Source organism: Misgurnus anguillicaudatus, chromosome 1 (genome assembly GCF_027580225.2).
Source record: "Misgurnus anguillicaudatus chromosome 1, ASM2758022v2, whole genome shotgun sequence".
Taxonomy (NCBI): domain Eukaryota; kingdom Metazoa; phylum Chordata; class Actinopteri; order Cypriniformes; family Cobitidae; genus Misgurnus; species Misgurnus anguillicaudatus.
The window spans coordinates 1,381,186-1,399,555 of NC_073337.2; the positions used below are offsets into that span (position 1 = coordinate 1,381,186).

At 37.8% G+C, this 18,370-nt stretch overlaps 1 protein-coding gene across 2 annotated transcripts in view; it reads right to left on the reverse strand.

Moving 5' to 3' along the window:
- Window positions 1-6,698: 6,698 nt before the first annotated feature.
- Window positions 6,699-18,370, reverse strand: part of mpped1 (metallophosphoesterase domain containing 1) — a 56,341-nt gene continuing 44,669 nt past the window's right edge. The window contains exon 7 of one of the 2 annotated variants that reach the window (XM_055190864.2): window positions 6,699-6,835. In XM_055190864.2, the coding sequence (XP_055046839.1) occupies window positions 6,801-6,835 (35 nt within the window). In that variant the 3' untranslated portion in view covers window positions 6,699-6,800. Of the gene's footprint in view, window positions 6,836-15,967; window positions 16,758-18,370 lie in introns of those variants that run through there. The other variant, XM_055190863.2, reaches the window with a different exon arrangement.

Here is an 18,370-nt window from a genome sequence, read left to right on the forward strand (position 1 = left end):
ACAAACAGATGGTATGGGAAAATGTACATAAAATCTTTACAATTTTCTGATACAAATGGCTTCTTTAGGTTAAAGTCAATATTTGTTGTGACATCTCTTGGAACTAAGCACATCTTGAACTCTTTTGAAGAGACTGAAGTCCTGAACTCATTCGATTTTCAATTTGAAATTTGGATTTCATTTCATTTGTAACCCTGGACCACAAAACCAAGCATAGGTCGCACAGATATACTTGTAGCAATAGCCAACAATACATTTTATGGGTCAAACATTTGTAATGCCGTAAGATAACTGAGGTCCTGAGGTGAAGGTGTGACGACAACTGACCAAGGCAAAGCCGGAGGGACAAGAGAGTCAAGGTGGAGCTAATGGGTCGGAGGGCCGAGGTGGAGTCCGGGTCTTGGAGGCTGGAGGCAGAGACATGGGAAACACCACCCCTGAGGTAGCTGGAGATCCTAAGGTCGATCCAACGCACAAAGCAAGCTAAGGGGCCTTCAGGTGCCTGCAGGCCCAGGGCTGAAGAACTGGCTGACGAAGATAGAGGAGGAGGGAGTGGGAGTGGGAGGCTGGGCGGGAGATGGCATACTTTGGCTGACGAAGGAGAGCTGTGTGGGACCAGCGGAGACGAAGGAGAGCTGGGCGGGACCAGTGGAGATGAACGAGAGGCGTTGTTTTATTAACAAATGTCCAAAAGCTGTAACATGGCTCTATTCAAATGCAAATACAAATATTAAACAGCTGTTCCTTGTGATTAAACCGCACTTCGGACGCAGCTAAGACAGTTTCTCTGCCAAATATCGTCCTATTCTAACAAAACATACATCAATGGATAGCTAATTTGTGGTGTTGTATAAATTTCAATTTTAAATTATCCTTATGACTGTTTTTGTGGTCCAGGGTCACATTTTGGTTGAAGAGAGCCTGCGGGTTCCTACTATTGGTCAAGTGTAAGAGGAGCTCACATTGATACTTGACACTTTAGTATATAATTTTATTCAGTTTTTTAATACTACATACACATTTTCTGTATTTTCTGGTTGTATTATAATAAAGAGAATAATTACATATGGTCATTATACCATTTCAGACTTTTGCGTGCACACACCCCATATATAAATGTATAAGTTTCACACTCTCTCGACTTCCATATTGCAACACTGCAAACAAATCACAGAATCCCTTTTTACTGCTGGATCAGTATGCAAAATGTCTGAATAGAGAATCTCAATCGCTAAGATTCAAAGGTAAAAAAACCTGCCAATAGTGTCTTCCCGCAGAGCTATGCAGGTGCGAATAGCCACAGACCGCCATGCGATGCATCCTCTATAATGCACAGAGCTCTCTGGAGAATGCACGCACACACATAAGCACATCCTGAAAAGCATCCCATTTCTTGCTTCATGAGTCATTGGAGAAATTATTCGCTGCACAAATATAGCTTACATGTTCTTTGTATCTCATTAGACCAAACAGAAGAACAGAAACACTGAATAATTTTGATTTCTAGATGTTCCAGCTAATTATGTTCTTTGGAGACTGGCTGCAAACAGCAGGGCATCCTTTTAATTTGTATCCTCTAAAAACCCCATTAAAACGAAGCCAGCCAAAAAGTTCGCAACATTTTTTTTTCGGATTGTAAAAGTGAAACAAGGTAATTGAATATAAAGTGGGCTGCGGTTCTCTTTTTTCCCCAATATCATCTGTTGTATTTAACAGGCAAATGCAAACAGAGCTCCCCTTCAGAAGTGCATCCCTATATTTGCTGCTCACATTTTGTAAACAAACCAATTACAGCAAATACGCAAAGTAAATATTGGTTCTTTTTTCAATGTAATGTTAACCTTTAGAGATAATATATTCACAAGAATGAAGTCAAAGTATGAGATTTACAAACAGTTATTCTTCTAATTGTTAAACATTAAAAGTCTGAATATTTCAATGTTTGAAAGACAAAGGAGAGATTCATTATGAGTTCTTTGTGCTTGCTGTTTATTTGAATTTGTTTTAAGTTACTGGATCACTAAATGAATGCTATATTTACATGCACCTGCACTACCTAAAAAACTACTTAAAAATCAGCGTTTACTGAATTCAAACCAAAGATCTTTGATCTTTCATCCTTAAAGAGGTTTTAAAAGGACAGCTTTGATGCACGGTTATAAAAATGTGCAAAGAAATGTGCATTTTAATTCATATTAATGCTCATCTGTGCAAGTGTGTATCTGTTAAAGCCGTCAGTTAAAAATCATACAAGGACCAAATCTGTTAATACACACACACACATCAAGCAATGCAACTATAGTACACGTTAAGAGTCACACATTTTGTTGAAATCTCCGCCTGTTAATCTTATGATGGATTATATGTTGGAGATGATGGGCTTTGGCAGAACATCTTCAATGCTTTCCACTTCACGGACAGATAATCCGGACAAGACTTTCTCGACTTGTAAGACAGTTTGAAGTTTGTCAACAAGCAAACCAGAGAGCTGCACCTGCTGGAGCTTGCCACTAACCACAACAACTAAGAAAATCAATAGCAATATGGCACAGCAGGAATATACATTATGGGCCCTATCTTGTACCCAGCGCAATTGACTTTGTCAGTGACGCATGTATCATTCGTATTTTGCACCAGCGCACAGCGGGTTATTCCCTCCACAGACGCACGTCGGCAAACTAGGGAATGAACTTGCGCTCCCTGGGCGGTTCAGCGCAAAAAAGGAGGCGTGTTCCAGCGCAAACCTTCACTGATGCTATTTTGCAGTTTCAAAAAACAATTGCGCCACTGACCAGAAAAAAACTAGTCTAAAGTCAGTGGCGCGTTGTTCATTATGCTATTTTAAGGGCACATGCTTGACCATTATGTATAGCGTGCACAACGCACACACACTTTGCTTATCTAATCTACACAGATGCAACAGCTCATTGTGGTGAGCATTGTGGTGATAGTTTTTATTTATTGTGTGGCTGCGTTAAAAAATTATCATGCAAATAACGATAAAAATATTTTCTTTTAATAAGTTTGTTGTGTGGTTGTATTCCGTTTATTTATGTAAATAATAATTAAAATGTTTTCATAAGAAACTTTAATGTATATGAACTTGATTTGTAAGTATACTTTGGGCTTGGACTGCTTGCGTTTCTTGGCTTTCAGCGGTGAGGGTGGACGCAGCGATGTCCTCTGCTGGCGTCAGGTCGTGTGTAGAGGCAGATCCACCTCCCGTTACACGGCGTGCCCGATTTATGCTGGCAAGCTTGGGATTCACCCGTCCTCTGACATTATTGTGGCGCTTGCGGCGCAACGTCCTGGGGATGCCAGCTGATGAGACAATTGTGGCTATTTCCTCCCACACCTGTTTAACCGACGCTGATTTAGGTGGGTTTCTCCTATCCCCATAGAAAACAACTTCTATTCAATTTCAATTCAATTAAAATTCTCTGTCTTTGACTGCTCTTACAAGAACGTTGGTCTCCTCGGCTGTGAACCGCTCCTGGCGTGTGCCTGGTAAAAATCCGTCATAATAATAGCAACCCGCCATGGAACTTGCGCACTTGCGTTTAAAGGGAATGTTGGATAGCGTTCTGATTGGTTTATTTGACGTTACACGCCCAAACCACACCTATGAATAATGAACCTACTTCAGACCAACCCCTTATTGATTTGCGCCCGGCGCAAGACTTATTTCTCCCGCTGGGAAAATAGCAACAGCGCCCAAGATCCGCCCACAAAGTCACTTGCGCTTTGCACTTCGCATTTGCGTTTCAGATCGTTAAAATAGGGCCCTAAATCTTAAAGAGCACCTATTTCATTGCTAAAAACGTCATTTTGTGTTTTTGGTATAATAAAATGTGTTTACATGGTTTATGGTTAAAAAACACATTATTTTCCTCATATCATACATTTTTGTAGCTCCAGATATCCTGTCTTCCTGAAACGCACTGATTTTGTACAAAACTCATTGATTTGAAAAGCTCTGTGTCCCTGATTGGCCAGCTAATCTGTATATTGTGAAATGTGACGCTCCTTACCATGTTTGAAAGATTCGCTCACAATGCAATGCTAACAGGAGTTAACTTACAGGCTATGAGTCAAAGCGCGAGGAATTATGATAATATCGATCTTGTTTACATCACCAATCCCAGGAATTAAATTGTTGCCTACAATCCGTGTGTTTGTTGTAGTCCAAGATTTACATTGAAACGATAACTCGCCTCATCGTTTACTTTGGGGTTTGTACCTTTTGCCAGTAACATGTACTAATACACACTTACACACCAAAGGAAATGTAAAATCTTGAATTGGACAATAGGTGCTCTTTAAATATACCTGCACAGGTAAAATTAGAACAGCATCGGCATGAAGTTTAAGGCCTTGTCAGCGTGAAGAAAATCCTAAATAAAATGTCACATGTATTCATCCTGATTCGACTTAATAGGTCAATGTCATCTTCTCTAAGAACATATAAAAGCTGATACATCAATATCATATTTTAGGATCTCAGAACAGATGGCTTGATGTTCAAGACCTGTTTGCTTGCTTTATATCCGATCATCAGAGTCTGTAGTATGTGAATATGAAAATTACATTATGATTGTATTTCACTGCTCCATAATGCTGCACTACTGTAGACATATCATTTCATGATCATGACATCATAATGGAGCTATGACTTCATAATGTTGATAGGATTGATGTTATGAGGATGAATGACATCAGAGGTATGATTATTCTTCATGGCTTATTCATCATCAATGGAAGCATCATGTCAAAATAATTGTGACTTAAAACAAAATGTCAAAGCATCAGTTTTCCTTAGAACAAAAATGCTTGTTTGCTACTGCCCGTCAATGTGCAATTTTGTCCTGGTTTATTACACGGTCATTCTACAGAAACGTTCACTTTTGGTATGGCAAGATGTCTTAAAGTTGATTTCTTTTTCTTCTAACATTTAAACTTAGACCACATTATTAGATTACCTTTTGACTTTATGAGTACATATAAATGACAGCTTATTTTTTATTTTTTGTGTGCATGTACTTAAAGACCGCATACACAATTTTTGTCACTGGTGTTACCTTACTTTTTTAGCAATATTAAAGATGTTTTTGAAATATTTGTTTTTTCAGTACATGCAGTCAAAGGTACAGAAAATTAATGATAATCTAACTAATACGGAGATTGTTTTATTTATTTTAATCAGATTTGTTCAAAGTATGACTAAATGATGTTAGTTCAATTGCGCAACCATGTATTTGCTACATAACAATGAAAATATTTGAAAAACAGTTATAAACATGCAATGATACAATCCTTTAAAGCTTAATTCTTAAGTGAAGCAGAATTCAATGAATTTAAAATTATCATCATGTCACATGTGACAGATTTCATTTAATGTGAAAGAAAAAACAACAACATGATCTCACAAAGTTCCGTGGTATAGTCACAGAATATTTGCCTAATTTATCAGTGTCATTGTCTAGATATCCGCATTTTTATGTGTCCTTACCATAGACTTTCTTTTCCGTGTCAGTTTCACGTATTGGTTACTCAATTGTTTTTCCTATTTTCAAACCATTTTCGTGTGGGTTTGGGATTAGATTTGGGGTTTGGGTTAGGATGTCACTTTAACTATTGGTTTATACTATTTTTTTCCAGATTTTTAAACAATTGGTGCCTGACGTGGGTTTGGGTTAGGATGTCATTTTATGTTACAGAAAGTCGTTCTAACCCCAAAACCACGCAAAAATGGTAAGAAAATAGGAAAAACAATTAAGTAACCAATGCGTAAAACTGACACGTAAATGAGCAAAATATTCTGTGACTATAACAGAAATTCGTGAGATCAGGTTGAAAAAAAACACAGTAACACCAGTGACACAACAAATCACCAGTGACATACATAACATATACAAATGCCTCATGTCGTAAAAACTGAAATCAGTAAGAAAAATATCATAGACAACATTTTACATTAACAATTTAACTTCATTAAAAAACAACTAAAATGTACAACAAAGTGAATTACCTAGTAAGTAAGTACAATACCATGACATAAAATACTTACAATTGGACAATTGCAGTTTAGACAATGATTAAGACTGGAAAACTTTTAACTTGCCCCATTTTCCATTTCATGGTGCCTTTTTGCTTTTTTACTTGCCCAACTGCCCCGCTAATCAATCTGAACTGAATTCTTATTTAGTGCTATGGGCTCTGGGGCCTCATTTATAAAGCGTGCGTACGCACAGATTTGATCGTAAAGTGTGCATAAGCAAAAATCCACGGCAAAGTCCCCGTCTTAGACGTTGAAAAGTGCTTAACGCCACGTCAGGGTCTGAGCAGACGTACGCACTTTTGCTTGTCTGATTGCTGCAGGTTTTTGGAAATATAAGCCATTCTTGCTGTTTGAAATTGGGTTTAAACATTGACAAGCGCCCTTTTTATATGTTTGACATTAATTACGCATCGTTTAAAGGCGGAGAAACTGAAACTGCTCGGCTGCGCGCACAAGTTCAAGTTCATTTGCGATTTATAGATTTGAAAGGGTTACGCGCGTTTTTTGTGCGTACGTTCGGTTTATAAATCACACGTACGCATTTTTGTTAAATGATCGTAAGATCAAATGTAGGATGGTTTTTACGCAGCATTTTATAAATGAGGCCCCTGGAATCAGGCATATGATCTGGTCATCACTGTACCAGTTAACCATCTCTGGGGCTTGGCCAGAAAAAATTCACTTCGTTGCGGTGCATGCATTTGACTTGCACATTGTTTTCCTCCACCTGCAGGATGAGGGATCATTGTTTCTGTATAGTCGATAATCCTCCAATACCTGACCAATGGAGGATTAACAATGACAAAGAAAAGTTAGAATCACACAATGTGATTTAGTGCTATTTTATGCAAAATAACTAAATGAATAGCTTTGAACAAAGTTTATGTCACGACACGGAAGGGTTGTAAGGACGCAAACACAAGGTTCCAAATAAATAACATTTAATAATAAACACACGAGGGCTGACAATGTGAATACAGAAACTCAGGAACATGAACACAGGAACATCCAAGACAGGGAACAGACGGGGTAGCAATGACAATGATCCAGCAGTGAGCAAACAGAAGACAGAGGTATACACACACAGACTAAATGACAAACAGGTGTGATGAGGCAGGTAATTAATCAATGAATGTCCAGGTGATAACAATCAGAACAGAGACAAGACATGACACGGATTAACCGTGACATTACCCTCCCCTCTACGAGTGGCTACCAGACACTCACATAAAACACAACAAAAACAAAGTCTGGTAGCGAGAGTCCAAGGGAGGGGTGGAGGGCTTGGGGACCCTGGCGAAGCCGGCAGCCGCCGGGATGAGACCAACAGGACGGTTGGCCGGACTGCGCCAGGAGAACCGGAGCGATCGCTCCGAGAACCGAGGCAGACGAATTACCCCCCTCCTGGGAATCGTCGACGATCAGATGCCCCCGGAAATCATCTCCCATCCCCTCGCGGAAACGGAGACCCTCGGTAGCCACCCCGGGGAAATGATCGGGCGTGGTCCGTTCCGGATCCCCCTGCGAGCAGGACGGTGGTCCTCCGAGGGACCGTCGACGACGACTCAACCGTTGGGGGACCGCCTGGGCCGATCCTCCTCCCGCAGGCCCGCAGGAGCGAGCGATCGCTCACGGTGGTCCCCAAGAGACATCGGGGCTGATGGGGAATGAACCCCGATGTCACTACTCCCCCTCGACGAAACTCCTGGGGGAGCCGCCCTCCGTGAACCTGCTGTGTCCAGTTTGGCTGGATCATTCTGTCACGACACGGAAGGGTTGTAAGGACGCAAACGCAAGGTTCCAAATAAATAACATTTAATAATAAACACACGAGGGCTGACAAGGTGAATACAGAAACTCAGGAACATGAACACAGGAACATCCAAGACAGGGAACAGACGGGGTAGCAATGACAATGATCCAGCAGTGAGCAAACAGAAGACAGAGGTATATATACACACAGACTAAATGACAAACAGGTGTGATGAGGCAGGTAATTAATCAATGAATGTCCAGGTGATAACAATCAGAACAGAGACAAGACATGACACGGATTAACGGTGACAGTTTATCTATAAAAGGGAGTCACTTGTGCTACTGTCACCTTCCTTATGGGTAACACCAGTGAAGATCAGTACCACATTGACAATTTTCATGAAATTTTTATTTTAAATAGAAGAAAACACTGTTTTTGACCTCAAAATAAAGCATTTACCCTCTGTACCAGTTGGGACGAGCACATCTGTGGTGATTTGAATTGCAATTAAATAATAAAAAAAAAATATTTCCACAATTAATGCATAATAAAGTGTAAATGTTCAAATAAAATATTGTTTCATTTTAAAAAATAAAAACTGTAACCCTAAAGTGTTTTTCAAGTGTAATGTTTCTGTAAAGGCTATGGACAAAAAAATTTACATTTCTGTAGAATGACACACACACACACACAAAATGATTTGTTCAATTGTGCAGGATTTGAATCTGGGCCATCTTCATGCTAAAAAACTGAAGAACTAGAACTGGAACAATCTGATATAATGAATAAAAATGCATTTCCCCCTTTGGACATTTCTTATCTCACCCCCTTAAAAAACAGATGCACATTGCCCCGTATCATTACAGAGAAAACCAAGACAATATGCTGTGTGTAATGTCCATCTGTCTGAGAGGACAATGGCCATGCCCTCATAACAATATAATCATCAGATCATTTAAGAGGATCAGATTGTCTCCTTTATGACTAAACAGGACAAACCTTAGCATTCAACAAGAGCCATGTGTTCACTTTCATACCGCTACTGAGCTCTAATTAAATTATACTGCTGCATAATGAGAGATTGAGGCTAGATCAAGTAATTATTTGTGCATATGTTTTTCAAGAATTTTCATTTATTTGTTTCTTTGTGTGTGTGTGTGTGTGTGTGTGTCAGATATCGCAGAGCACTGGTAGGTCCTTCAGAATGCAAGTTCAGACACTCACAATGGGGAAATTTGATGAAGAGGGATGCCAGTGCCATACCTAATGAATGCTTGTTTTCTCTTTAGTTCTGAGGAAAACTGTGGAGAGTGTCTTTCAACTTTATTAAGCTCTTGGTACAAACTTTGACCCACTGTTAAAAATAAGTATTTATTGGTAAATCTTCATGACCTTGAAAGAGCCACAGGGGTAAGCAGAAGGTTTTGAAGTTTTTACGATCTTACATTTCATACTGTTACTTACTGTAAAGACCCTTCTTGTCAAAGACATATTATGCATCACTTCACATTTTAGATGGCACCTTCTTTTTTTCAAGTCAAGAATACATTTTTTCCTATAGGGTGTGAGACAGGAGAGAAAGACCAAATCATCATCATCCTCTCTATTGTCAAAGCAATCAAAAGCATTACTTAGAGATGTGTGAATCAGAGAAAATACTAAACTTTAAAGTCATAAGTCCCTGAATGATCTTTTAAGTTATGACTGTCAGTATAGACCACGGAGAAATTACTATGTGTGAACTTGTTAAAAGACAATCGCTGTGTCCGAAATAGCCCCCAATACCCTCATTTACTATTCCCGAAATTACTTCACTAATATAGTTCACTTGGATGAATGAAAGAAAGCGAGTGAGTGAATTCAAAAACTTGAGCCCACCGGAAGTGCTGCATTATGGGCGCCATCTTTTGCCGAGACGCGATAATTCATTCGGCATGAGCCTCAGTGGATGGAGAAGCGGCTAGCTGTGAGTATACGGGTGATTCTCACGAAAACTTGGTTTTAAAAATGTCAAGCCTGAAAAGGTAAAATTTGCTTGAATTAACTTTTTTTCCCACCAGACATTGAAAAACAAAGTCTGGAGTAAATGGGAACATTAATTTAAAAACTTTTACTTATCATTTAACACTTTTTGTAACATAATTTAAAAAATTAGTCCTAAAAATCTCATTACCGCAACAGTCAGAAAACATCAACACTGACATATTTTCAAAATGACATGACAAACCTGAAAGAACATAATTTGGAGATTCTGCACATGCATTTAAAATCAAAGTATTATGCTTCTATTAATTAAATTAACATTTAATAAGCATCTGTTGCGGTAATGATAATCAAAATGTCGTGTAAGCATTCTGACAAGACAATATTTCAAATTAACTGTAAAAAAATGATCTTACCTGGTAGCCATCTTGAAGTAACTGGTCCATGTGCTTGGTCACTCAAAATCAAACTTTATTACAATTCTGTATGTGTGCTTAAACTGTTCTCAAGAAGTGTTGCGGAGGATGAGAACATCAGGCATGGACACATCATTTTCCTAATTTTTCTTCATTATTATTATACATGAATATTCAGTAAATATTTTTTCTGTCATCTAAAGTAGTCTAGCATAACATCCATTTTTTTTCTTAATATTTTTGTGTTAATTTGATTAAATTACAACATAACGCATGTTCAAACACAGCCGGACACATTGCGGTAATGAGATTTTTAGCAGAAAATGAGATAAAATTTACAATTATAAATTCTTATGTTGAAATCACACATTGTGCAAGGTAGAACACAGTATTGTGTTAATTCTGATGCTTTTTAATGTTACTATATTACACATTTTAAAGCTAAAATCATTAGTGCCGTGGTGTTTCAATGGTTTTGTGAGAATCACCCATACATCGATTGAGACTCGTTATTACAGTGCATTGTGGGGTTGAATGAATGCACTCAATAATGTCCAATATGATTTTGGACACCACTAATAATGGATGCTCCCTCAAATAGTGCATTTTTTAAGGGAGCTGTTTCGGACACAGCCAATGTATGACGTATGTAACAGAATCTGACACCAAGAATAGTTATGCTAAATCAGAATCAGTACAAACTGCATTAATGTTGCATTTTATCTGTTAATAGCAGTACAATCCACTGTACACTAGTAAGAAAAGAGGGCGGGCACCAGATTGGCTAGATTCTCAGCAGGGACCCCCCCCCCACCCTCAGGCTCTGTTGTGACACTGCACTGATGACTGAACTGGGAGTTTTTGTCACTTTTGGCATAGAGAAAGAGCTGAACAAAGAATGAGGTGGTGGGCTGGTTTTGCATGACTCCCCACAGAGTAAGTCCTTAGCGCCCCAAGCCATGTTAAAAGTGGGTGGGTGAGACTAAACTTGGCAATTCAGGCTAAATCTGGCGGCATCGAACATTTCTTAGGCGATTTGTTGTGCATTTTTCTGCATTATGCCCAGGCCAAAGAACAGACAGTGAAGTTATGACTTTCCAAGAGTTATGTCACAGAAATGTATGTTTAGCCATTTGTATTCTGCACGCAATGAAACTCAGACTATTGCTCTTTTGCCCCTGAGGCATTTCTGCGGTGATGATGTTTTATATGTTAATGAAGGCAGATAGGACGATGTGTCTTGACCTTGCACATAAATTGCACCTTGTATCTCAGTCTATGGAAAACACTATGAAGATTATGGTAATGCTCATAGTCATATAGATCAAAATATTAAAAGCCTATTCAGAAGAAATTCAACAAAGATCAAGGGAGCTCGGTTTCATCCCTATAGAGAAAGCGAATTAAATGTGGTGAAACTACGGGAATCCAAAACCTCAAAAAACGTTGCATTAGTTTATATTACTTTTATGATGCAGCTACGTACAATATAGCTATTAAATCTAAATAATGAATCTACACACATAAATATTTATTACACAGCGGATTGACTCCTACAATCTTATTTCAAAGCTTTCATCTAAAGCTAAATATTTCTTTTTCATTGTGTCGTTTATTAAAAGTGTTGCTTTTGAAGACGTATACAGCCTCAAAGCATTGGTAGTTGACTTACTGTGTCAATCACAAGTGTTTAGTTTTTACAAATGTTTACAAACTTGGATAAAACTTCATTTAATTTGTGTATCTGTGTCCTATTTGACACATTTCACTGTTTTTATATAAACCCATAACTATTTTGTTTATTGGTAAATTGCATGTGACAAATTACTTTCCAAATTTGTTTTTAATTCTTTTAAATAGTTTTTTTTTTGGGGGGGGGGGCATTTTGCCTTTATTTGATAGACACTGTCTACAGGAAATGGACAGGGTGGAGAGAGGGGTACAGAATTGACAAAGGACCTTGACCCGGAAATCGAACTCGGGTCGCCAAAAGTGCGTCTGCACCATATGTCTGAGCACTGCCTACTACACCATCGGCTCCGACCTCCTAAAAAGTACATTTTCAAAATAAATACAATGTCTTATAGGCTACAGGCATAACAACAAAAACAGCTAAATGTTATTTTTAAATAGTTTGGGTGAGGACCCACACAAGTCGACCCTAAAGTATTTTATGCATTTTACCGCAACTACATGCAGTAAATGGCTGAACATCTGCTTAACTATAAAAAGTGGTTATAATTATTTTGGTCTGAGGATATTTTCCCCCGGAGGACATTTGTATTCATTAAGGATGACACTGTATAGCAAATAACAGCATTCAGTTTTCATAGGCCTACTTAATGGTTTTTTTACAGAGCAAGTCAAGCAACTTCTGCTTCAGGATACGCTTAATTCAAAAAGACAAAATGAAACGTCTTCCCCACAACAAACATTTCATAAGCAGCATATGACTGTAATCAGCATGCATTGTTGCGGTTAATTGTTTTGTGTTTCATTTTTTTCTCAGCGGCACATTTGTTCCACCGCATTTCTCAGCAGCCCTGGCGTCAAGGCTGTGTCCGAAACCGCCTACTTACACACTATATAGTAGGCAAAATGCAGTAGGCGAGGTGAGTTGTATGTCCGAATACATAGTGAGGTGAAAACTACCTTGATGACCTACTACTTCTGGCAAGATCCCGAAGTGTTCACTTGATGGGATCCTGGGGGATCACGTTGCTATCCTCAGGAGAGGAGTTATCCATGAAGAAGAAGATGAAGGGGCGTTGTTTTATTAAAAAGTGGTAACGTGGCTCTATTTAAATGCAAATAAATAAACAGCTGTTCCTTGTGTTTAAATTGCGCTTGTTTAAAGTCATTCCAGACAAACTTCTTGTTATGCATCAATGTGGCGAATGTAGTACGTCCAAATTCGTTTATGGGTATTTCTCAGATTAAGGGCCAAATTGGGTTGCTGCAATTTTGAAAATTAAAATTCCAAATGTGACTAATTGGTATACATCAAATTATCAGTCCTTAAGTCAGGAGCGACGTTATGAGCTTGGTTGAGACCATAAGATAAGGGAAGTTATGAGTTTTTTTTGCCATTTTCTTAACTATGTCAAGTAAATGTGTCTTTAGCATCACATCATCGAATATATGTAAAAAAATAAATAAAACTTAAATGATAAATCAGGGCTTTTAAAACATTTTGTGGTTTCACATGGAATCTAATTTATCTTGAACTTAAGGAGATTTTTACCTGCAAGAGGAATTATAGTCATTTACGTATCTAAATTTCTGATTCATCAATCTACTCTGGCTTGGAATATAAGATTATTTAAGTGAATGCCATATATCAAAACTTTTTAATATTTATTTGTCAGAAATGTATAATTGTAGAATGCTTTTGTTATTTATGGATAATTTATTGGCAAAATTATGTATTGTGCTGGTAATAACTGTGATGGTAATGACATTTTTGTCAAAAAACTAGCCCTACTAGCTAAGATGATGACTAAGTAAGTGTAGCTAGCTTTCTACATGTAATGTACACCATTTAAACTATTAAAGTGATAAAAATATTTCAAAAATGTTTAAAAATACAGAAATACAACACATATGGTAATGACGCATAATAAGTGTACATGCCCAACACAAAGAATAAAGAGTAGATTTACTTAATTTTCTGGACATCAAGGCATCAGTCTTGCAGCTTGACATAGATGTGCTCCACTATGTCATTAGGTTACCATGGCTACCAAATAAACTTTTGATGAAAAAACAGTGGGAAAGTCCCTTTATGCAGAGCGTGTCAGTAATGACAGCTAAACCATGGGACAAGAAATTATGCAAAATAAAGTACAAAATGCATATATATGCTTAATCTGTGCAGGTAATTACAAATTACATTTAATTCATATGCATTTTTTTATTAATTTGTGATAAATTAAGATATGGCACAACATATGAAAACTCTTGTGAAGGACAACACCAAAACACATTGTTGTACCACAAAACACCAATAAAATGTGATAAAATTATTAGTAAGAGCAGCATAAAAAAAGTCTAGGCTTGTTTTTGTTTATACTAATTAGTGGTGCTAGAATTTATTAGATTTGATTATTTTTTAATAGAATTACACCCTGGGGACATAAATAGGCCCGAATTCTAGGAAATACCCTTATCATATTCATACTATATAGTACTGTTTTAAAAATCAATAAGTAGGTACATCATCTAATTCAGTACCTAATGTCACAGTATTGCGATTTCTGACATAGCCGTAGTTTCAGACGACACACCCCGGGATGTTTACTGTAGCTGCGCTAAACGTACATAGTAAACCAGTCCTTTGTTCAGCTTTAAGAGCACAGAAACAGCTGACGAGGAGATACGGCGGGTTTGTCATTTGCAAGATCAGTTTATAAGACACGGAGAGATAAAAACAGAAATGGCTGACAGCAGAGGACATTCGTGTATATGGCACGTGAGCCGACAGATGTTGACTGCGAGTACTACAGAGGATTCGGTGAGTGGATGCTGAAGAAAATGTAAGAAAATTGGGAATATGTAAGGTAAGATGCGGCCAGTGATGGAAAGGATGACAGAGTGTCTTTAATGGCAAGGTAAAAGCCTGCCCGGAATAAATTACCTTACATCCCGTAGGATTACTCATGTAATTATTTGAATGAGGGATTTCATTAGGGTGTGCAGAGGTGTGGAAGAGAGAAGGAGTGAAGTGATACAGGAGCGAGGACAATTTTGTCTTCGTAAATTAAGTTTTAGCCACGTCCAGATAATTGATATGAAATTCAGAGCCCTTTGATTAGAACAAAAAAGTGTGGGTATAATAATGTACGAATCGACTCCTCTTTCACACAGCCACACAAAATGAGACGGATAAAAGGAAAGGCAGAGTTTAAAGGAGAAAGAACAGCACATATGCACGTGATAGAAGTAAGTTTAAATTTAAGGAGAGACTGAAAGAGAGTTTTTATTATGTAGCCTATAAGTGATCTTTCTGACAATGAAAAGCATTTCTAAGAAAACGAGACTTAAGAAATGCTCCAAACACCATATCTCTTGTTTGGATGGCATGAAAATGAATGAAATGATGATGTATCTTCAGCACTAAAATATGGGAATTCAGAACGACATTCTGGGTAAAAACAGCAGTAAACAAGATGCATCGTCCTATAAGAAAAGGCCCGTGAATAAACAATAAAAAAATGTACAAAAAAAGCAAAGTTTGACCAAATGTGAAACAAGTGAACAAACGGCAAGAAACCCTTTAAGGATGAGACAGAAATCCGTCTTCTAGACATCAACTCATCCTTCCCAGTCACATTTTCCAATATTCTTCTTTTTATCTTCGATCTCTCCGTCTGTTGATTTGTACATTTCCTCAGGCAATAAGAGAGAAGCGATTGATCGCACTTACACACAGGAGTCCGCAGACACACACACACACACGGCATGATAATTTGTTCGCTTTTATTCATCCATTTATACGGAGCAAATAAAAACCCTCTGCACATCTAACAGAATCGTCATATTAGGCCTAACGCAGAAGAGCTGTAAAACACATGGGAATAAATTATCGCCAGGAGGAATGTTAATAAATTATAGTGGAGATCATGTGGATCAAAGTGCAACGTATTACTGTTATGCAAAAGGGCGCTTTGTGCGCATGTTGAGACGTTAAATGAAAAGCTTTTAAATATTTGACCTTAAACAAACACTTCAAACTACTGTAAAAATTCACACGGCTTCAGTAATAGACAGTTTGCTTTAAAACACACCCACAGTTTACACGTTTACAGTAAATCGAACAATGCATGAATGGCAATTTTTTGTTTCTTTTTTAAAAACCATCAATATTTCAAAACATTACATTCCTATTTAGGGCCAGGACCTTTCTCCCACTGACATCCAACATGGTCCCAGAGTTAAAAAGAGCAACATATAACATATAAGAAATAGCAGATATAACAGAGAGGAAAAGTAGGATGAGAGACTGAGACTCGAAGAAGGAGACCCTGAACAAACTTGTCTGCACCATAGCGCTCTCTGGGTACATCCTGGAGCGATCAAGAGCAAAAAATAAAGAAGCTGAGGATTTTTTTAAGTCCATTGAGGCTACAAGGTTACAAAGTTCCTTTAATAAGTACCAGCCAATGATAAGAAAGCATGGCTTCCCATCATCTCGAGCCCTGATTGGTTTCCACGATCGTATAAATACACGCGATTGTCACGCCGACGCAAAAGTCAATTTCAGAAAAGAGTTCGAAAGTCCATTTCGAGGAGGCAAAATGCACGGCACAAAATGGATGAAATTTTCTTGGGAATACCCAAAAAGCGTCTCTCCCTCCAGCTCTTCTGTATATACACTATGTACACCCTGATTGGAAAAATGCAGTGGTGGGTGCGTCGTGGTTCAATCATGAGCTCCTGGGATTGGGCAAGTCAAAAACGATGGGCGCGTTTACAGGCTGGAAGTTCACTGTGCACGCAGAGGCATTAATGAATGTGGTGGTTCCATCGGTCATCATACCGTAACCTGGCTCACACAAAACAAAATTCATAGTTTCAAAATACTGCAGGACATTTATGTAGCATTGAGTATATAAAACAGTGCAGCTAAGCAAGGTTAAGATAAATACATTATGCTATAATGTAGGACTATAAAATTGTAAACATCAAAAAATTACAAACACTGTCAGCAATATCCTGCATGTTTTATGTTTTAAATAGTAATAAAAGACAGAACTGGAAAATGTTTACATACTAGTCATGCATAACGTATATGAATGCAATTGCATTTCTTTCTCTAATATTAATTCTCTATTAGGCATATTGAGTGCAACTATATTTACTGTGCATAAGAATGTGATCTAGTTCTTGCAATAGAGCTGTCAGAAGCCAAGGCACCATGGGAGAAAGCGTGCCCTGATAACCTCAAAACAGGCTGGATTGACATGACAGTATGAATTAATATGTTTGAGATCACAGCACGTCTCCTTTATGGGCTCATTGCCTGTATGATTTATGAATATTCATTTTTCCATTATCAACTGTTTTAGGGCTGCATAACTATTAATCGTGACTTATTGTTTGCAAAACAAAAGTTTTTGTTTACATCATATATGTGTGCGTTTAATAATAACATATATTTAAGAAATATTTACATGTGTATATAAATTTGTATATAATTTAAACACTTTTAATCTAATTAATTTCACAATGTGCTGATTAATAAATCTAATTAATCGCATTTAATGACACATAAATATTAGCTTGTAAATGGAAAAATTACCTACAAATTGAATGAAATAAATAGTGATTTTCACTTTTTTTTCAGGTTGGTCTGTGGTTTAAATAAATTAATAAATTAAATTAAGTAATCAAATGTAAAATAACACTGCATACACTATAGTATGTGATTTAAAGTTATATCAACATATGTTTTTATGTTAATTAAAAGACCCTCACTTTTAAAGGGACACTTCACCCATTTGCATTAAGCTTTGTATCGTTAGAACCCCAGTCATGTTTTTGAATGGTCGTGCATCATTTCCTCAGTTGCCGCTGAGAAATACAGATTTTAGTGTTGCACTTCCTTCTTTCAATGATGTAAAATCATAATTTTGCATCATTGAAGCATGAAGTTCAATATCTTTGTTGAGGGGGTGAGACTACAAACACCCCTTTTCTCGGTCAAGTAGGCACCAAATTCAAAATGTATGTTACATTTCGACTACAAATATGACACACTTTCAATAAAGATCAATGTTTATACGGGTGAAATGCTCCTTTAAGCTTTTCTTTTCACTTTTTCTCTAATTTTGAGCATATGTCCACTTGTCAAAGTGCCGTCTGTCAAATCCATTTGACTAAAGCAGGGGTGCCCAAACTTGGTCCTGGATGGCCGGTGTCCTGCAGAGTTTAGCTCCGACTTCCCTCAGCACACCTGCCTGACAATTTCTAGTCTGCTTGGTAAAACCTTAATTAGCTGTTTGATTAGGGTTGGAGTTAAACTCTGCAGGACACCTCCAGGACCGAGCTTGGGCACTAAAGGAAAGCCCTTATAAATTAAACTCCATTTCACGTTTCAGCTACAGCCAATTTCCACGCTACTGCTTCCTCAAATCCACTTGGTTCATTCTGAGTTCC